Source organism: Cebus imitator, unplaced genomic scaffold (genome assembly GCF_001604975.1).
Source record: "Cebus imitator isolate Cc_AM_T3 unplaced genomic scaffold, Cebus_imitator-1.0 Scaffold244, whole genome shotgun sequence".
In the NCBI taxonomy this organism is placed as follows: Eukaryota; Metazoa; Chordata; class Mammalia; order Primates; family Cebidae; genus Cebus; species Cebus imitator.
The window spans coordinates 301,456-320,594 of record NW_016107559.1 but is presented as its reverse complement, the minus strand read 5'-3'; the positions used below and the strand labels follow the sequence as shown (position 1 = coordinate 320,594).

The window sequence follows — 19,139 nt, the reverse complement described above, 5'->3', positions numbered from 1 at the left end:
TAATACCAAACTCAGAGGAATGGTAGGAGGACTGTACAAGACAATGTACAGGGGACCTGGTGAATGTCTCCTCACCTGGTGGCAGCCCCTCGCCTGCATTCGCAACTCTGAACTGAGCTGTGGCCCTAAGACCAAGGGTCAGGGTAGTCTGGGTGTGCAGACGCCTGGCACCCTGGACAACAGCACAAATGAAGACTCTGCTCTAGAAGTATTTGCCCAGACAAAGTGGGGCTGGGCTCGCAAGACCAGAGACCACCACTGACTTCTGTCCAGGAGATCATGCTAAAGCTACAGACCTGGCAAGGCTAGAGGGACAATCTGGTTTGGGAAGAGATTCCCTTGATTTGAATCATCCTTCCCCTGAACCCACAGTTCAAAAGTGAGGCAAGAGTCCTGTGTTTAGCGGTGTTTCTGGACAAGACAGGGTCAATTGTGCACCGCACAGCAAATCCCACCCACTGACCAAGCACTGAAGAAAGAAGCCACACAATGACAAGGTTTCCCTGATGTGTTCACACTGGGTAATGGGCCAGTGTCCCGCCTCACCATTGCTGAACTTAAACAGGCCCGAATGATGCCTGTTATACCCAGACTGAGGTACCATGCCTGCCTTCCAAGAATCTGCTGGTAAAACCTGACACTTCACTCAGCTTGCAATCTCTGCAGCCAGGCCCCAGCTCTAGGAGACTGTGGAGGGTGGTGGAAACAGCTCAGACACAAGAAGGCTTGGATCCCAACTCATCACGATCTATCTGTGTGACCACAGGCAAGTCACTTAACATCTCTGGGTTTCTGATGCCTGATTTGTAAAATGGGAATTGTTACAAGAATGAAAGAAGAGCACAGGCACGCAACAGAGGAGTGGCCTATTCGTTCTCCCTTCTTTTCCTTTTACCTGGTTTAATTTTCAAATCTACCACAAATTTAGTTCCCAAAAGAGCAGAGCCTCCCTGCAGGACCACCGTATCACAACTCAGGAGGCACCAAGGACAACCACAGCAAGACATGTCTTCAAGGCTCAAGCACAGGAGGAAACAACCCTTCATTTCACTCAAACCCACAGAGATGCTCTAGTGATCTTCGGAGTCCGAGGCGGGCTGGCTCAGCTGTGGCTGAAGTGGGAAGCAGGCCATAGCATTTACTCATGGAATGGGGTTGGGGAGACAGGGCACGGAGGGACAATGTAACAAGAGCCTCCCCTTGTGTCTAAGTCTTCAGTCTTTTTCTTTTTTTGAGAAAGGGTCTTAGTTGCCTAGGCTGGAGTGCAGTGGTGTGATCACAGCTCGCTGCAACCTCGAACCTCAACCTCCCCTGGCTCAGGTGATCCTCCCAGCTCAGTCTGTAACTGGGATTACAGGCATGTGCCACCATACCTGGCTAATTTTTGTATTTTTTGCAGAGACAGGGTTTCGTCATGTTTTCCAAGCTGGTCTGAAACCCCTGGGCCCAAGCGATCCACCCACCTCAGCCTTCCAAAGTGCTCAGATTACAGGCATGAGCCACCATGCCCGGCCAACAACTGTATCTTAAAACCACACTGACGCGGCCAGACGCAGTAGCTCACGCCTGTAATCCCAGCACTTTGGGAGGACGAGGCAAGCCAATTGCCTGAGTTCAGGAGTTTGAGACCAGCCTGGGCAACACGGTGAAACCCCATCTCTACTAAAATACAAAAAATTAGCCAGTGTGGTGGCATGCGACTGTAGTCCCAGTTACTCTGGAGGCTGAGGCAGAGAATTCTAACAACCCAGGAGGCAGAGGTTGCAGTGAGCTGAGATCACACCACTGCATTCTAGCCTGGGCAACAGAGTGAGACGCAGTCTCAAAAAAAAAAAAAAAAATCACACTGACATTATGATTTCAGCTTGAATGGATAATTTCTCCAAAAAAGGCTCACAGACAGCTAACCTTATTCGTGTCTGCTTGGCTCTGGGGCAAGGTTCTGCTTCTACAGTATTGTGTTAAGTGTGGTGAGGGCTCCATTACAATGAGGTGGGACAGTAATACGTGTACCTCAACCTCTGATCTTTCAGGACAACGTACAAGCTTGCAATATTGTGCCAATGGCTTTAGGAGGAAACCTTTCCAGTGGATTAATGTCCTCGGGTCTGACATAGATGCTTCTGTCTCATTAACTACACCCTGACATCTAGTGCTGGGCTGTCAAGCCTGATGGTATGACCTCTAGCAGCTCAGGAACTCTAGCGTAAAGGAAAGCCATTTGCTAAGTGGGTGAGTGGCCAAAGTGGAGAGGCCCCTGCCATGTTCTCCAAGCCATGCACATCACAGCACTTGCTATAAAGACCGTCATATCAGAAAAATACATATGAAGCACTGAGCATTGTATTTGGCACAGATGGCCGTAGATGGCATTACCATCAACTCTACCACCAGTTTAAAGGCTCTGCCTTTTTGGCAAGGGTGGGATGAGGGGGTCTCTCCAACCTCATTCATTCAATTCACTCTGCACTTACCAAGCATCTATTATATGTCAAGTCCCCATTAGATAATAAGAATTAAGACTCTGGGTGCGGTGGCTCATGCCTGCAATCCCAGTGCTTTGGGAGGCTGAGGTGGGAGGATCACTTGAGGCCAGGAGTTCAAAACAAGAGGAATTAAAAGGTGACTGGGGAATAGAAGTTTCAGGTAATGGGAGCATCCTACAGTCATTAAAAACCATCTTTATGAGTATAAACATTACAAAATACTAAAATATATACTAAAAATACAAAGTAAAAAAACCATACAACAATGTGCAGATGACTGATCAAAATCACACTTTCAAAAGTCCTCTCAAAACTCATAGATAGAAATTCTGATTGTCTGTGGGTGGTAGGACAGTGGGTTCCTTCCTTCCTTCTACTTAGCTGATTGTTGGGTTGTTGTCTCGATATTCTATAGTAAGCGTATACTAATTTATAATTTGAAAAATCCTCTCAGTTACACTTTTTTTTGAGACGGAGTTTCGCTCATGTTACCCAGGCTGGAGTGCAATGGCGCGATCTCGGCTCACCGCAACCTCCGCCTCCTGGGTTCAGGCAATTCTCCTGCCTCAGCCTCCTGACTAGCTGGGATTACAGGCACGCACCACCATGCCCAGCTAATTTTTTGTATTTTTAGTAGAGACGGGGTTTCACCATGTTGACCAGGATGGTCTCGATCTCTTGACCTGGTGATCCACCCGCCTCGGCCTCCCAAAGTGCTGGGATTACAGGCTTGAGCCACCGCGCCCGGCCGTGTTACACTTTTAGAAACTGGCCAAATACAAAAGTGAGAAATCAATTCTCATTATGGTATTCATAAATAATGACTAATTATGAATGAATATATCATAATCCATAATCCAACAGAAGCCGATGAACATGCTGGCAAATGAGTGCACAACATATGTCTATCTGATGTGCTAATGAAATCCCGGATGTGCAGTTACACGTTAGTATTCTCTTAATTAGTGCTAGAGACTTAAGCAAGTATTCCTTATGCGTTTTGAACTACAAACCACCATGGCATATCACAGATAAACAGCCAACGCTGGCAATCATGCAGGTACACCTCTTACCATCCAGCTCCCACCCACATGCAAAAATACCCTTTCCACCCTGTCACGCCTGACATTAATGCTTCTAGCCTGACCTCTCTGAGCAAGTCACAATCAGGTACTCGAGAACCCACTGGAGCTTCTAGAGCCTCTTAGCCAAGGGGTCCAATGCAGACCATTTCCTCCACTGGAGCCCACCTCTTCTAATCTCTACTCATCCCCAGAAACAGCCTGAGAATCATCTCAAACTCCTCCCTCAACACCTAAGCCTAATCACCAAGTCCTTCTCCTTGTACTGCCAATGCTATTTCTTGGTGTGTGTGCGGGTGTGTATGTGTGTGCGGGTGTGTGTGTGCGCATGTGCATGCAAACCCCTGCTCTAGTCAGTTTCCTTTCCCCTCTATTACAGCAGCACCTCCTCACTGTACTCACAGCCCCAGTCTCGGTCTTGCTCCGATCCCTTCTTCCCATACAGCCAATGTGGCCTTTCTAAAGTGCACATCTGGCCAGGCTTACCCCCTTTGAAGAGCTTTCAAAGGCGTCACTGTTGACTGCATGAAATTCTGTCTCTTTACATGAGGCCCGAGATCATCCACCTGTCCAAATTCTTGAACTTCACTCTGTGGCACCACTCAACTGCTGCTAACCTCTCTAAACTTGTGTGCCTTGGTTCCTGGATTTATGGTCTTCTCCTCATCCCCACAATGGGCGTTCCTTGTCCAAACCTCCTTTACGTCTCTTTTCCTAAAGGAACTGCACTGCACTTCTTGCTACTTCTGCCTTCCTCACTGGACTGCAAGTTACTTGGGGAAAGAGACCACGTCATATTCATTCATATCCCCAAAGCTAAGCACTGGGCCTGGTGTATGGTGGACACTCATTTGTTGAAATAAAAAGCAGTAACATTAAAAAGCTAATTACTACTAAAGATCAACGTACCTTGTAGACAGAGAGCAGCTAACTCCACAGCTGTTTCATAAGGGCATTTCAATCTTGAAAAAAATAAAATGAAATAAATTCTAAGTAGGAACTTAAGTACTCATAACCACACAAAACGTCATTAAAATCGCTTTTCAAAAGGTAGCAATATTTAGGTAATGACTTGGATTCTTAGTAGTCCATATTTTTGCTGTCTACATTAAAGAATGCAACAAGCTGACTTGCACTACAAGTTTCCCAAAGTCAATTCTCATCATAGGGCAAAAGAACCCCCTAGGTATAGTTTCTATCAATCGTGTACAATTTTACTGAATTTGACAAGAATGGAAAAGTTTGGAAAACGGAAAAGTATTCCCTTTGCCTTACTATTTTTAAACATATTTTAAATTTATTTTATCTTGATAGAGTACATGCATCTTTTAAAGCTGCCTTCAAATCAAATATTTCTTGAAACAAGGTCACAGTGTTAAAGATAAACACACAGACACCATATGGAACACTGCCAGGACGGCAGGATACACTCAGCATTCTAAGTCTACCTCAGGCATAGCCATAGAAGGGTACTACTGCAAATTTAGTGATCTCATTCATAGGTAATATTTCAAATTTGGTTAGAAAAATAATAATGACATACATTGGTATAGCACTTCAAAGTTTTCAAAGCCTTTTCATTTATATTATCCAATTTGGTCAATGCATCAAGTTCATAAACCTTTAGGATGGGTGTCTATCCCCCCAGACCCATCTCCCATTTTATAGATGAGGAACTCAGTGTTAAGGGGTCTTGTCCAAGGTCATCCAGCTGGAAAGGAGCAATGCCGGGACTAGAACACCATTCTGCTTTGAAGTACAAAGCAGGCTAAACTACATGTAAACTACAAAGTACTGTACCAATGCACGGTGTTGCCATTAATATTTTTCCACACCGAGGACAATTTCTAGAGTTACACGGCCTTCAGTATGAGGAGCACGGTATGGAGAGAGAGAGAGGAAGAGACAGAGAGAGAGAGAGAGAAAAGATTAAAAAAAAGTACACACACTCGTAATACACGCACCAACCAAAGGTCTGTATTGCATGGCTGAATAAGGCAAATGTATACACTGTACAATCTACTTGTTCTATTGGTCTATGGAGTACATTTCACTGAGGTTTTTATAGCACATATTCTATAGAGAGTTTGCAAAGTCGGAAATTACATTTTTAAATTTCCTTCAGATTATATTCAAAATCAGAATGTAAGCTTGTCAATGTCAGGGGTTACTTTTTAGACTCAATACAGCCTTAGTTTTTCATGTAATAGAAAATATTCAATACATATGTTGAAAAATGACACAGTTATAAAAGCTATGACTGTTGAAACCCCCTATCTTTACGGTAAATTAATACTGCATGTGAAATCAACCACTTCAGTGCCAATGCTTCTTGTGCTCAAGGATCATTGTGTGTAGCCAGAGGCCTAGTATTTAAAAACCATTTTGAAGAGGAGAAAAGGAAGTGAGATGAGATGTCTGAAACTTTCTATTGGAATCAGAACAGAACCTCTTTCCATTACTTATATGCAGATGGTGATGAATGACACTTTTTGACTGTCCAAATACTTGTAAGTGTATACATACTAATAACGTATCTTGCTTGCAAATACGACAAAAGCCATTATGAATGGGACAGTGATGTGATCAGGGAGAGAGTTATTCCCAAATACACATCACTTAAGATATTAAATGGTCTTGGAAATGCTTCAAGCCATATAGTAATCATTTAAAATAGGATGATAATGACAGTGATACAAGTATTAGACTCACTTTACAATGCCTGGTGCACTTTTTTTGAATTTTGAAAAGGGAACAAGGGTAAAAGAGTTAAAACAGTGAATTATTTTGAAATACACTATGATCTATCCTGGGTTAAGAGTTAGAACAAAAACATACTTACTTTCCAGAAAGAATGTCATGCCTGAGTTGTAAAACAAACAGGTACCTGACAAACATATACAAAAGTCAACAGATGATAACTCTTTCCCAGCCACTCCCAATCCCCAGCTTCCCATTGCAAACCCCACCCCACACACAGCATGGGATTTTGCATTGTAAAAAAGGAGTCCAAATCAAATGAGAACTTCGATGGAAGCACCTCCTCTTGGGTCTCCAGGAAGGCATCCCAGAACCTAGCCAGGAAGGTGAGTGCATGTGGGGAACTTGCAAGATACTTGTAGGATGGAGCATGAGACAGGGGAGGATCCAATGACAGCCTCCACACCCCCTCGGTGCTGGAGAGGAGAGCTGAACCCGGCACACAGGCATGCAATATGTCCACTAATCCAGGCAGGGTGGGGCCCGCGGGGTCTGGCTCTCGGCCAGCTCCACCAGCAGATTCCAGATATGCTGCAGTGGATTGTAACAAAAAGTTTGCAGCTGATTCTAGTCAAAAACTGCCTGGGGCTTCTCTGCTCCCCCCATGCAGTGTAAGTGCAGACTGTCTTTTAAAAAAAACAGGCACACACATACACACATAAACACAAAACAACAACAACAAAAATCCCAGTACTGGACTGCAAATGGTTAAAAAACAAAAAATGAGAAAGAAGTCAGCAAATAACACGCGTGGGGTTTACTTAGGTAAAAAACAAATGTCTTGCTTAAATAAGAGGGGTATTTTTTGTTTGTTTTGTTTTGTTTTTTTTTACCAGGAAGATGTAGGCATCAGAACCACTCACAATGCTTTGTAAAAATCAAAACTGCCTGTGCTCAGCTTCCTACCTACGGAAACAGAATCCTACACACAAGAGTGGCCCCCAGGAATCTGAGCTGTTCAAAAGCTTCCCAGGTGTTTCTGATTCACACAACCCAGGTTAAAAACCACCAACTTTGATGACAGCTAGAAGCAGCATTCATAGAGGACTCTGAGGAGCAACACTAGAATGATCGTTTGCCAGAAATCATGGAGGTCGAAGGTGTTGAAGGTTCTAGTATATTCCAGAATGTTCCTGCTTTCTGATAAGGGTTTGGCCACCACTGAACTTCACTTCTGAACGTTAGGCTACCATCTTGTGTACTCATCTCACAGGAGACACAGTATATGGCCAGAACTCTTGATTCCTATAGAAAAACCTAACCATAGAAGCCCGGCAGGAGACTGGGTAACAAAAGCCTGTCTCCAAAACAAAACAAAACAAAAATTAGCCAGGCCTGGTGGCATACACCTGTGGTCCAGCTACTAGGGAGGCTGAGGTGGGAGGATCACTTGAGCTTGGGAGTTTGAGGCTGCAGTGAGCCATGATCACACCACTGCACTCCAGCCCTGGGTGACAGAGTGAAACCTTGTCTCCAAAAAAAAAAAAAAAGCCCAGCGGAAGCCCAGCAGTCCCTTCCTATAGGGGAATGGTGATAACCAGTCAGTCTTGAAGACATTACTTAGGGGTCATTTCCAAGCTAGCGGCCACCACCATGAACCACCCAGCAGCCTACTTGTCACCACTGCAGTCCATCACACAAACAACGACAAGGAGGCTCTGGGGACATCAAAAGCAGGAAAAGGCTTTATAGAGAATTTCACTGATGGAAGAGAGGCTGGAGAGAAACTCCACATTTAAGAGGTTACTCAAATTTTCTTTTTCTTCTTCCCTCTTTCTGAAGTCCAAGACATAGACATAGGCAAACACAACATAAAAGAAATTCAGGCCAGGTGCAGTGGCTCACGCCTGTAATCCCAGCACTTTAGGAGGCCAAGGCAGGCGGATAACTTGAGGCCAGGGGTCCAAGACCAGCCTGGCTAACATGGCAAAACCCTGTCTCTAACCAAAAATACTAAAATTAGCAGAGCATGATGGTGTGCGCCTGTAATCCCAGCTAGTCAGGAGGCCGAGGCAGGAAAACCGCTTGAATCCAGGAGGTGGAGGCTGCAGCGAGCCAAGATCATGTCACTGCATTCCAACCTGGGCGACAGAGAGAGACTTCATCTCCAAAGAAAAGAAAAAGAAAAAGAAATTCAGGGGAGCCAAAAGATAACATAAAGGGATTTTAACAACCTTGCTGTAATTACTTTAGTTTTTTTTTTTTTTTTTAAAGAGGGTTCCTTACATTATAACAATCAAGAGAATATTTTGCAATCCCTTAAAAAATAAGATGGCGATTTAGGACTGATAAAGGCTTTTCCAGTATTTGCCTTTCCTTTTTGTAGCTGAGATAAAAATAAAACGTGACAGAACAACCAATCAATTTACCCAGGGTCCAAGAAAATAGAAGTGTGACAAGAAAATGTATCTTCTAATTTCTATCCACTCAGAAAAATGTCAAATTAAGCAAAGTTGTGGATTTTTAACGGAATACAGAAGCAAAGGAAAAGTACTAATAACTCTTACTCAGAAATAGAAAGACGGCAGACAGAAGGGGAGGCAGACCCACAACTGGGAAGAGCCATAAATGACATGTGAGGCAGGTGGTACTGGACGGGAGCTTGTTTCACATCGTGGCCTACCTTGTAAACTCCTCACGAAGGTTGTTTGGTTCTGAAGAATAGTATTTAACTCGAAAGTGCAAAGCATAAGCAGGTCCAACTAAACATTTGGAGACAGAAGGTTGAAGATGTTTTACCCCAGTTTTGGAGATCACAGATTGGACAAAAGGAAAAGCACGTTAAATCTGTAACATTTAGCATGACATCAGGACAGACTGGGCATGTGACGCTAGTAAATTCTCTTCAGTCCTCATCAGGGAAACTGAGACGGATGGACTTTTGTATTGACTTAAGATAGTTTAGCTAGTAACCTCATTCTGGGAGAAAATCCTAGTGATCCAGATGGATTACTAAAAGCTGACATTTTACTTTCACCCCTGATGCCACAATACTCCAAACTGATAGCGGATATTTACAAAGTACAAAGCCTAAAGGAAAATGATGTAAAGTGCTCTGTTATCTAAAAATACTTTAAAGTACTTTTAAGAGAATATGAATTTTAAAAAATCACCCAAGCATAAACAACATTAAAGCAATGTGGTCACCACACCTGCACACTGAAAAAGCTGTAGCAGACTATCAAAGATCCCTCCCACTCTCTCATCTTGAGTCTATGTTGTAACTCATTAGAAAGTAGATGTAATAGGTGTAAAGTTGACTTTCTGAATAGCAGATTCATCAGCTCTCATTGGTAGAGGTGTCTGATTTCAAATGAGAGCACAGTTGGTTTTTCAATACCCACTAAACACTTTTATTCAGATTTTAAACTCTCATCTTTGGCTAGCCTTAAGAATTAAAAATCTTCCACTTAATACTGAATTGATTTTAAAATGCTTCCAAGTTCTAATGAAAACATAACATCTCAAAACACTGGCAAAGGAGTTTACTCTCAGAAAAAAAGAAATGTGTGGGCTAAATTCTGCTTACTTACTTTTCATCTGCTTTTTTATGGGTTTGGAATGATCCAGCCAGTGCTGAAAGAAAGAAAGAAAAAGTTTCTTTAGGAATAGTTTATCAGCAAGTTTATTCAGCCCTCACAGTTACCCCTTCTAAAAACCTTAGTAATTCTACCCATAGAAACCAGAGTTTGGATCAATTCATGGGTTATCTTAGGCTGGGAATCTGAAAACTGCTTGGGATGCCATAAAAAACTTGATGTTATACTCTGGTTTCTCTTCAGATCGTAAAAAATTCGATGTTTATGCATATATGTGCATTTTTCTGGGGAGGGGAATCCCTTGTTTCTGGAAGTTTTACAAAGTGGTACCTGAAAGAACATAAAACCCCTTAATAAACTGATCAGTGGAACCACCAACTGCCTTTTCCTTCTGAGTTTCTCAAGTTACAGCCAATCTTCTCCAAGCATTCCAGGTCTGCGTGATTCTAGCAAAAAGTACAAGCTACGTTGCCAATAATCTCTCATCATACACTGGTCTTGTAGCTGTCGCCCTAAACTCTTTGAAGCACAGAACCAAAATTCACAACCCCTTATTCTTTTGCCAGGAAAATGAGCCACACTGCAAATGCAAAGGCAGGCAAGGATTTGCCTAAGATCATTTTGCTCTGGCCAATGAGGGCATCTTAACGTCCTCTAGCTTTGACCAAAAGAACTGCTTCAGTCTTATCTAAGGAGATTACAAAACCATCTGCCTCATATAAAAGTTTCTCTATGAAGTTAAAGTTGTTGATACTGCACTCCTGAGGAGCCTCAGCCACTTCACTTCCACGGAGAGCTACATTTAGGAACATATACTGAGCCCCTCTGTGCAGACATCAGCTCCTGGAGGCCAGGAATTGTGCACTTAATGGTGACTGTTTCCTGTGCCAGGCACAAAATATGGCACCCAATAGGCCCCTGTTAGATTCCTTTTTTTTTTTTTTNTAATCACATTTTTTCGTGTGTAAAAATATGATTTTATGTATTGTGTACAGTTTTAAAATGGCTTATAGTTAGTATTCTAAAGTAGCAGTAACATAAATATTTTCCAAGAATAATAAAATACTTTGTCCAGATCTAAGGTAAGGCAGCAAAGTAGCCCAAAGATTTGTTTTGTTTATTCCATATCAGAGGAGATGCAATAAGCTTCCATAACTGACTGAGTCTGAATTAAGAAACGTGAAAGCCAACCAACAAATTCACATTGGCTGTCTACTGAGACACTGTAATAGGATGGGCACTACAGAAAATACCAAGATGAGTAATTCATTGTCTTAGCCACAGGTTGCCATTTAGCTTAGGAAATAAAGATACAACAAGAACGAGTAGACAAACGGGAGCTGCTAATTAGCAATACTGATATATCTAAAAGAAGAAAAGTTATTTTTAGGCAGAAAAGTGTTTACAGAAGTGAGAAGCTAGAACTGGACCACCTGGATCACAAATGAGCGTAGAATGTGGGTGGTATGTCGGGAGTGGAAGCAGAATAGGAAGGTGGAATACGGCAAGAAGAGCAAGTAGATAGGGCAGAGTTTATGTATGTATGTAAAATGTTTAGTGTTTCCGCAGATGTGCCAGTGGCCACTCACACACTTCTGGTAACCTATACACTCCTATAATCCTTCTTTAGTATTGTTTCACAGTAAGTATCAAAAGCCTAAAAATGTGTTTGCCTTTTCACCAACATTTCTACCCTTATAAATTTGTCCTAAGTAAATAATCTACCATCTGCATTTTAGTTGTATCATAATAAGAAAAAGCTGGGAGGAAGAGATAAAAAGAAATAAAAGAAAAAACTGGAAATGACCTGAGTCAATAGCAATAGGATATACTTAAATAAATTATGGCATGTCTGTGTTATCAAATAGTGTATAACCATTAGTTCCTCCATATTTTTTTAAAAAAGCAAAACATAGAGAAAATGAGTAAAGGTTTTGGAAAAATACACAGTAAAGTATTAACAGTCAGCTACATGGTGGATGTTCTGTATATTCTTTTTGTTCTTTAGATCTTTTGATTTTTTCTGATAATGAACATGTATCTCTCTGGTTTTTTTTTTTTTTTTTTTTTTTTTTTTTTTTTTTTTTTTTTTTTTTTTTTGAGATGGAGTCTCCCTTTGTCTACCAGGCTGGAGTGCAGTGGCATGATTTCAGCTCACTATAACCTCCACCTTCCAGGTTCAAGAGATTCTCCTGTCTCAGCCTCCTAAGTAGCCGGGACTACAGGCGTATGCCACCATGCCTGGCTAATTTTGTATTTTTAGTAGAGATGGGATTTCACCATGTTGCCCAGGTTGGTCTTGAACTCCCGACCTCAGGTGATCCCCCCATCGCCACACCCGGCCAAGATTCTTGATAAATAAATAGATGTTAAATAAAAATGATTTTTTTTAAGTGAGGCAAGTAGGAACTGTTCCCATCACTTTAAGTGGGCTCAGTACACGCTGGAACTTCCCTGTTAAAAAGACAGCTGGGGGTGACACAGGCAGAGTGGGCTTCTCATGAGTTATTCAGAGGCAGAGGCCATTCTGCTGACTGCCAATGGGCTTCCAGACACACTCACGCTCTGCACAGCCTAATAATGAGGAAGGGCAGGGCTCTACTGCTACGGTGTACTCCACACCTAACCAAAGAGGCCATTATGACTGTGTGGGAGGAGGGGGATAAGGAAACACAAAAGCAAATACCAGATGATTTATAATACAATAAGCTGGGGGCAGTGCAATGGGAGATTGTGGGCTGGGGCTTTTGTCATCTCCACTCCCGGCTAGGCAGCCATGTAATGTCACCACAGCAGGATGCGTATCTCAGAAGCACACGTACAGGATGCTTTATCTCACTGTTAATAGCTTTGAATTAGAAAGGACCTAAATGTCTATCAACAAAGATGGGTTAGAAAATGGCCCATCCATATAATGAAATACTACTTAAAACGGACGTAGGCCTATATTTATAGATGTGGCAAGAGAGACGCGGCACAGTGTTACATGAGAAAAAAAAATCAGGGGGCATCTCATTTTTATAAAATTATTATTTTCTATCTAGATGTGTCCAGAAGGAACTGTAGAGGTTATTTTTGGCTGGTGGGGCTGTGAATGCCATTTGCTTCCTTTTTACCTTGCCGCATAATTTTTTATTTTAATGAGAACATTATTTTTAGGGGGCGAGCTGGGTTGTCACGTCCATATTCATTTGTTGTTTTATGCGTTCGCCTCATTAGAATTAGATGCCACCGGTGCCCTCAAACAAGCTGAAAACCCCCAATTCTGGCCCCTGGAGGGGGCTGACACAGACCTGATTTACGTCTAATATTTGCTTTCCTACCAAGTATCATGCTAATGGCTATGACTAAACTGTTCTCACTTCCAAAAGAATTCACCCCTCATCCCCTAGTCTACTTAGCCCATGACAGGCTTGACACTTAAAGGAGCTTGTTCCATTTCTTTCCTTTGTCAAGTCTCCTTACCATTATTTTGAGTAGAACAAGTTGAGGCCTCCCTTTCCTCCCCCTCTACTGTCAAAGTCTCATCTGGAGCCAAGTCCAACTTGTGCGGTCTCCTTGGCTGTGGTTTTCAACCCTGGCTGGTTGTGTACTAGTATCACCAACACTTGAGGAACTTTGAAAAAGTCAAAACTCAGGTCCCACCCAAGACTCATTAAACAGAATCTCAGAGCATCAGTTTTCATACATGCTTCCAGTGTGCCCATTAAATATTTTGTAGTGAGTTTTCCACGTCCTCTCCTCCCCAGGAAGAGACTCTGATGATCTTGGAGATCTTGAAACATCCACAACCCCTTCTCAAAATTGCTGTTTGGGCTCTGCAAAATCTCAAGCAATTTCAGGTTTTACAGGCGAGTCCAAGAGGTGAAACCGCCAAACATTATGGCTGGTGTGCACTCACAGGGAGACCACAGCCAGATGCTGGTAGGAGTAGGCTGACTACTTTGCCCTCAGGCCACACTACAAAAAAAGGACCCCCCTCAGCCATTGCAGGCTGGGCTTCCTGCTCAGCCTCAGAGCCCTGCCCAAAGCAGGACCTGCCAGGACAGATGCCTATGAAAAGTCTGGGGCCAAGAATGGAATCAGAAACGGCTTCCTCATTTTAAAAGCTCCTTGAGCCCTTGGTGTTCAGATCAGGTTTTGCTTGCCTGCATCAGAGACAATAAGAAACCAAGTCACAATCCTAAAATGAGAGATGACAAAACCTATCTTGTGTCCAACTGGTTCAAAATGACCTGACTTTCTTCTTCGCTGCAGGGGCCTTCCAGACTCTGATCACTCCTATTTTATCCCACAAGCCCACCTTGTGACATGAACACTGGAGCAATGAAAGCCCGACGTGGCATTTAGTAAACTGTCTCCTACGCTCAGCTTTGAGGACTGTATTCAACAGCAGCGGGACCTGTCTTAGATGTTCACCTGTGTCCTGGCTAAATATAGCCATCCTGCCTGTGGGTAAACGCCAAGGCAAATGGCTCTGGCCCTCTTAGCAGACCATTAAACCAGTCACTGGAAACAGATAGGTGCATTTCTGAGTTCAAATGGCAGGACATTTTACTCAAACACTCTAGCGAGTGTTAGAAAGGTGGTTTCTAATCTGAATTTCTCATCCAAGTCCATCTGGCAAAATCCTTTCCATAAATTGAGATGTGTGAGATGATCTTGGCAAGGCCCATCTGTTCCAACAGTACATCAATTCTGCAAATATGACACCCATAAGGCTGGTCGTAGAATCTAATCATCGAAAATCTACATGGGAGCACTGGAACTACAAGCCCTCAGAGCAGCTCAGGGGTTGACGAACATCTAACAACTCTCTGCTGAACACCTCCTGAGCCTTCACCATTAAGTCTGAGTGATGGAACTCATAACAGGGTTTCTAGTACCTGTAAATTTTCTTGGCTTATAAAGAGTATCTAAGCCAGGGACAGTGGCTCACACCTGTAATCTCAACAATTTGAGAGGCTGAGGCAGAAGGATCATTTGAGCCCAGGAGTTTGGGATCAGCCTGGACAACACAAAAAGACCCCATCTCTACAAATTTAAATATATATATATAGCTAGGCATGGTGGCATACACCTGTAGTCCCAGCTACTGAGGAGGTTGAGGTGGGAGAACTGCTTGAGCCCAAGAGATTGAAGCTGCAATGAGCTATGATCACACTACTGCACTCCAGCCTGGGTGACAATGAGACCCTGTGTATATTAAAAATAGGCCAGGCATGGTGGCTCACGTCTATAATCCCAGCACTTTGGGAGGCCAAGGCAGGTGGATCACTTGAGGTCAGCAGTTCGAGACCAGCCTGGCCAACATGGTAAAATCCCGTCTCTACTAAAATACAAAAATTAGACAGGCGTGGTGGTGCGTGCCCACGGTCCTAGCCACGTAGAAGGCTGAGGCAGGAGAGTCCTTTGAACCAGGGAGGCAGAGACTGCAGTGAGCCGAGATCACACCACTGCACTCCAGCCTGAGTGACAGGGCAAGACCCAATACACATATGTGTGTACGCATAGTGTTTAAATTAGAGCTGAAAGGAGTCTGAAGAGATAATCAAATTGTACCCAAAGGATGAAAAGAGAAGGGGATGAACGTCATTGGAGTTCACTGTGTCGCATCCATCCCCTGACTAATGCCAGGGTGTGGGAGGGGCAGCCTGATTAGAGGTAGAGCTGGAATTCAAACTCACAGCCCTATCAGTGTCAGCACTCAGTACTCCGGGTTTCCACACCACAGACTGGCTTCAACTGTCTTCTCTGCCTATGGGGGGATCTTTCCTACTCCCCATCAGGATGAAGCCCTATAAACTCTTAACACCAGCTACCTGCTGGTGTGAGATGATTTCCTTGGAGTCATCTAAATCAGTGGTGGAGATCCCTTTAGCAGCTTCCCATTCCGCACCAGTATTTGCACATGGGCAGGAAAACGTCTGCCCTCCCTCCCAGTATTCAGAGACAGGCTGTGGAGAGGCCTGTGGCATTTCTTTTTTCTTTTTGAGACAGAGTCTTGCTCTGTCATCCAGGCTGGAACACAATGGCACCATCTTGGCTCACTGCAACCTCCGCCCCCAGGTTCAAGCCATTCTCCTGCCTCAGCCTCCCGAGTAACTGGGGTTACAGGCACGTGCCACCACACATGGCTAATTTTTATATTTTTAGTAGAGACGGGGTTTTGCCATGTTGGCCAGCCTGGTCTCGAACTCCTGACCTCAGGTGATCCACCCACCTAGGCCTCCCAAAGTGCTGGGATTACAGGCATGAGCCACCGCACTAGGCCCTGTGGCATTTCTTGAGTCCAGTTTACATTTCTTTGGACCAACATGCAAAGAGGCAGAAGATCAGGGCTCAAGTTGCGGCTCTGCCACTCACCTGGTGTGCGGCCACAAGCAAGGCCCCCCAACCCTCCTCTCAGCCCCAGCTCCTGAGCCTTAGCTTCAGCCCCTATGAACAGAACTACTCCCTAAGCACTGTCTATGGAAACTGCACTGAACCAAATGGGTGGAAGGAAGGCGTTTTGTTTTTCTGGCACTCATAACATAGAACCCACTCTTAGCATTTATACTCTATGATGTCCCCACCAGATATACCTAGTAGTCACTCCTTTCTTCTTATAATTACATCTGAGATGGCAAGAGTACCCAATAGTGTCCACCCAAACGACAAATGTGATGACATTCCGAACAATCATTAGAGCAAAGCCAAAGAAGCCACAAGAGTCCCTTTAACGGCCACTGAGCCCTCCTAGCAGGTGCCGTATCTATGTACTAACCTCACTATAGGGCCTTATTGCCTTATAGTGTCTATGTACTAACCTCACTATAGGACCTTATTGCCTACACCTCATTGCCAGATTCTAAGCTGCTGCAAAGGCCAGAGGACAAACATCTGACAAGTCTTGAGACAAAGATAAAATTATCTATTTTGGATTCCTTACTGCAAACTGTACCCTCAGAAAAAGTTCCCCTTTCCTGTTGAAAAGGGGCTTAGGAAAGGGACTTATGGTAGCCACATCTACCCTCCAGGACACCCGCTCCCAAGAGAGGAAGGGAGGCTCCTGTATGGTGGGGCTGTCGTTACCACTGCCCCAAATCCCTGCCCCTCCTCTGCCTGGCAAACTCCTCTCATTCTCTGCGCCCACATCAGTGATTTATAGATCAAAGCCCCTGCTTTGAGCTGTACCAAAGACACACAGGAGAAGGTAGAATCAAGAAGAGTTCCAGGGAAGAGGAGGGCTGGAGAGTGGCAGATGCTGGAAGCAGGTGGAGGATGCCAGGACAGAGAGGAGAACTCTAAATGTGGCATCCGGGAAGCAAGTGGAAATAGGACTGCTGCTGCAGGTGCAGAGTAGATGGAGGAGAAGCGGGCGTGTTCCTTTCACTTAAGACTTAAAAAAAATGATGGAAAGACAGAATCGGAGGTGTAAGGGAAGAAAATTCAGGGAGTTTTAGCCTAATGCCCTTGGTCTTCTCAGCAGGTGAGGCAACTGCTGGAACAAAGTCTCTGTGGGGACTGGATTAAATGTCTGTGCTCAGATCCAGACACAGACCTGTGGGGTAGCCAACAGTCAATCTGGAGCTACCAAGGCTCAGAGAGAGCTCGGGGGCTTGGACTCTGCTGAACTTGTGATCAGTCTGTGATTGGTGCTGGTGCCAGAAGGCACAGGCCGTGGTTCTCTCCAGCAATGCCTGGCAGGCTGGGACAAGCCGCAGAGGAAACAGATGGGCCTGCGTGTCAAGGGGAGGCCAGGGGACAGTCATGGGGGCAGGAGAATCAAAGGCCAAGTGAGGACACAGGTGAGGTGGCCGAGGCCTGGCTCCGGCTGGGAGGAAGGCCAGGGCAGGAGGAGCCTGGGAGGGAAGAAAGGGCAGAAGGAGACCATCGTGGGCCAACCCCAGAGGGAGAGGAACTGAGAACATGGAGGGAATCAAGAGAAGCTATCCTGGAACAGGGACTGGCAGAATTCCGGATCTTGGAATGCCGGTGGCAACAGGGCCCACGGGAATCTATGTGAAGTCTGCTCAAATGAAGCTTAAATGACAGGAAACAGTGTCCAGAATATGTAGGAAGGCCAGTAACTTCAGTCCTGAGGCTGCCCAGAGGAAGAGAAAAACTGAGACACCAGAGGCCTCAAGGGATGCAAGGGACAGTCGTGAGGTCAGAGGGCAGGGCACTGGTCGGCCCAACTTCTTAGGAAGTAGAATGGGCCTGAGAGGCGGAAAGGGAAAAGCTGCTCCGCCCCTCTCCCAGGCCGGGTGGGCGGAGTGAGACTCTGGCTGAGAAAGAGAAGGAACCCGGGAGGGTTTGAGGAGGACAGCTCAGGGAGGACACAGTTTGGGGGAGGGGTGGAGGGTGCTGAACAGGAAGTCCTGAAGGTGCACAGGAAGTGGCTGAGGTTGAGGGGACACCCAGTGGGAGTGTCCACCCCAGATGCACTGTATCCAGGATGCATTCCCATCCAGATTCCAACTGTCATCTAAGGACTCAGCATCTCACTAACGTTCTCCAGCAGACCTAATTCCCAGGCACCAGTTTTGTACATCTTCACCTTACAAACGTCACATGTCACCTGACAACTTCCAGATACAATCAGGAATTATCTGATAAGTATCTCCCAGTAGACAGCCTTAACCCATAATGAGAAGCCCCAGGTCTCCGGCACAAACTTCCTGATCAGGGAACCCAGCCTTTAATACACTGTCTAAAACAGTGCTTCCCCTTCCCCCCATCAACCCCTTCCTTGCCTTTATTTTTCTTGACTCCTATTACCATCTGGCATATGACATATCTATGTGCACTGCTTTATCCGCAATGCTCAGCACAGGGCCCAGTGCATAATGGGCACTCCATAAATAGATTTAGATTGTCGAATAAATTATCTTTGAAACCCCAAACTAGATTTTGTTGGGAAGGGGAACTATGAAGTCATTCCTGCTTTTGAAAAGAGTGGGTCTGAGCTTTGTGGAGTTCACTCATTCTAACATCTCCACTGTGAACAGTTCTGTCTCAGGCTAAGCAAGTCAAGTGCTGACCTAACATATCTTCCTGGGACCTGCAAGATGGTTCTCGTGCAACACCAAGACCTGCTCCGACCCCCTCCATCCCCAACCCACTAAGCCTGGCAGGCATTCAGCTGCGTTCACAGCACCTGCTCTTTACCCAGGCAGACTCTGCAAGAAGATGGTGGCACAGCCTCTTCTGCTGGTTAAAAATAAAAACAGCACCATTACAAGAGTTTCTTTTCTTTTTCTTTCTTTTCTTTTTTTTTTTTTTTTTTT

General features: G+C 44.5%; 1 protein-coding gene across 5 annotated transcripts in view; it reads right to left on the bottom strand.

Annotated features, from left to right (window-relative positions):
* Positions 1-19,139, bottom strand: part of EPB41L4B (erythrocyte membrane protein band 4.1 like 4B) — a 159,396-nt gene that overhangs the window by 94,372 nt on the left and 45,885 nt on the right. For all 5 annotated transcript variants that reach the window (XM_017498554.2, XM_017498553.2, XM_017498555.2 and 2 more), the window contains exons 3-6: positions 9,862-9,904; positions 8,952-9,030; positions 6,411-6,455; positions 4,478-4,530 (exon numbers count right to left, since the gene is read on the bottom strand). In XM_017498554.2, the coding sequence (XP_017354043.1) occupies positions 4,478-4,530; positions 6,411-6,455; positions 8,952-9,030; positions 9,862-9,904 (220 nt within the window). The remainder of the gene's footprint in view (positions 1-4,477; positions 4,531-6,410; positions 6,456-8,951; positions 9,031-9,861; positions 9,905-19,139) is intronic.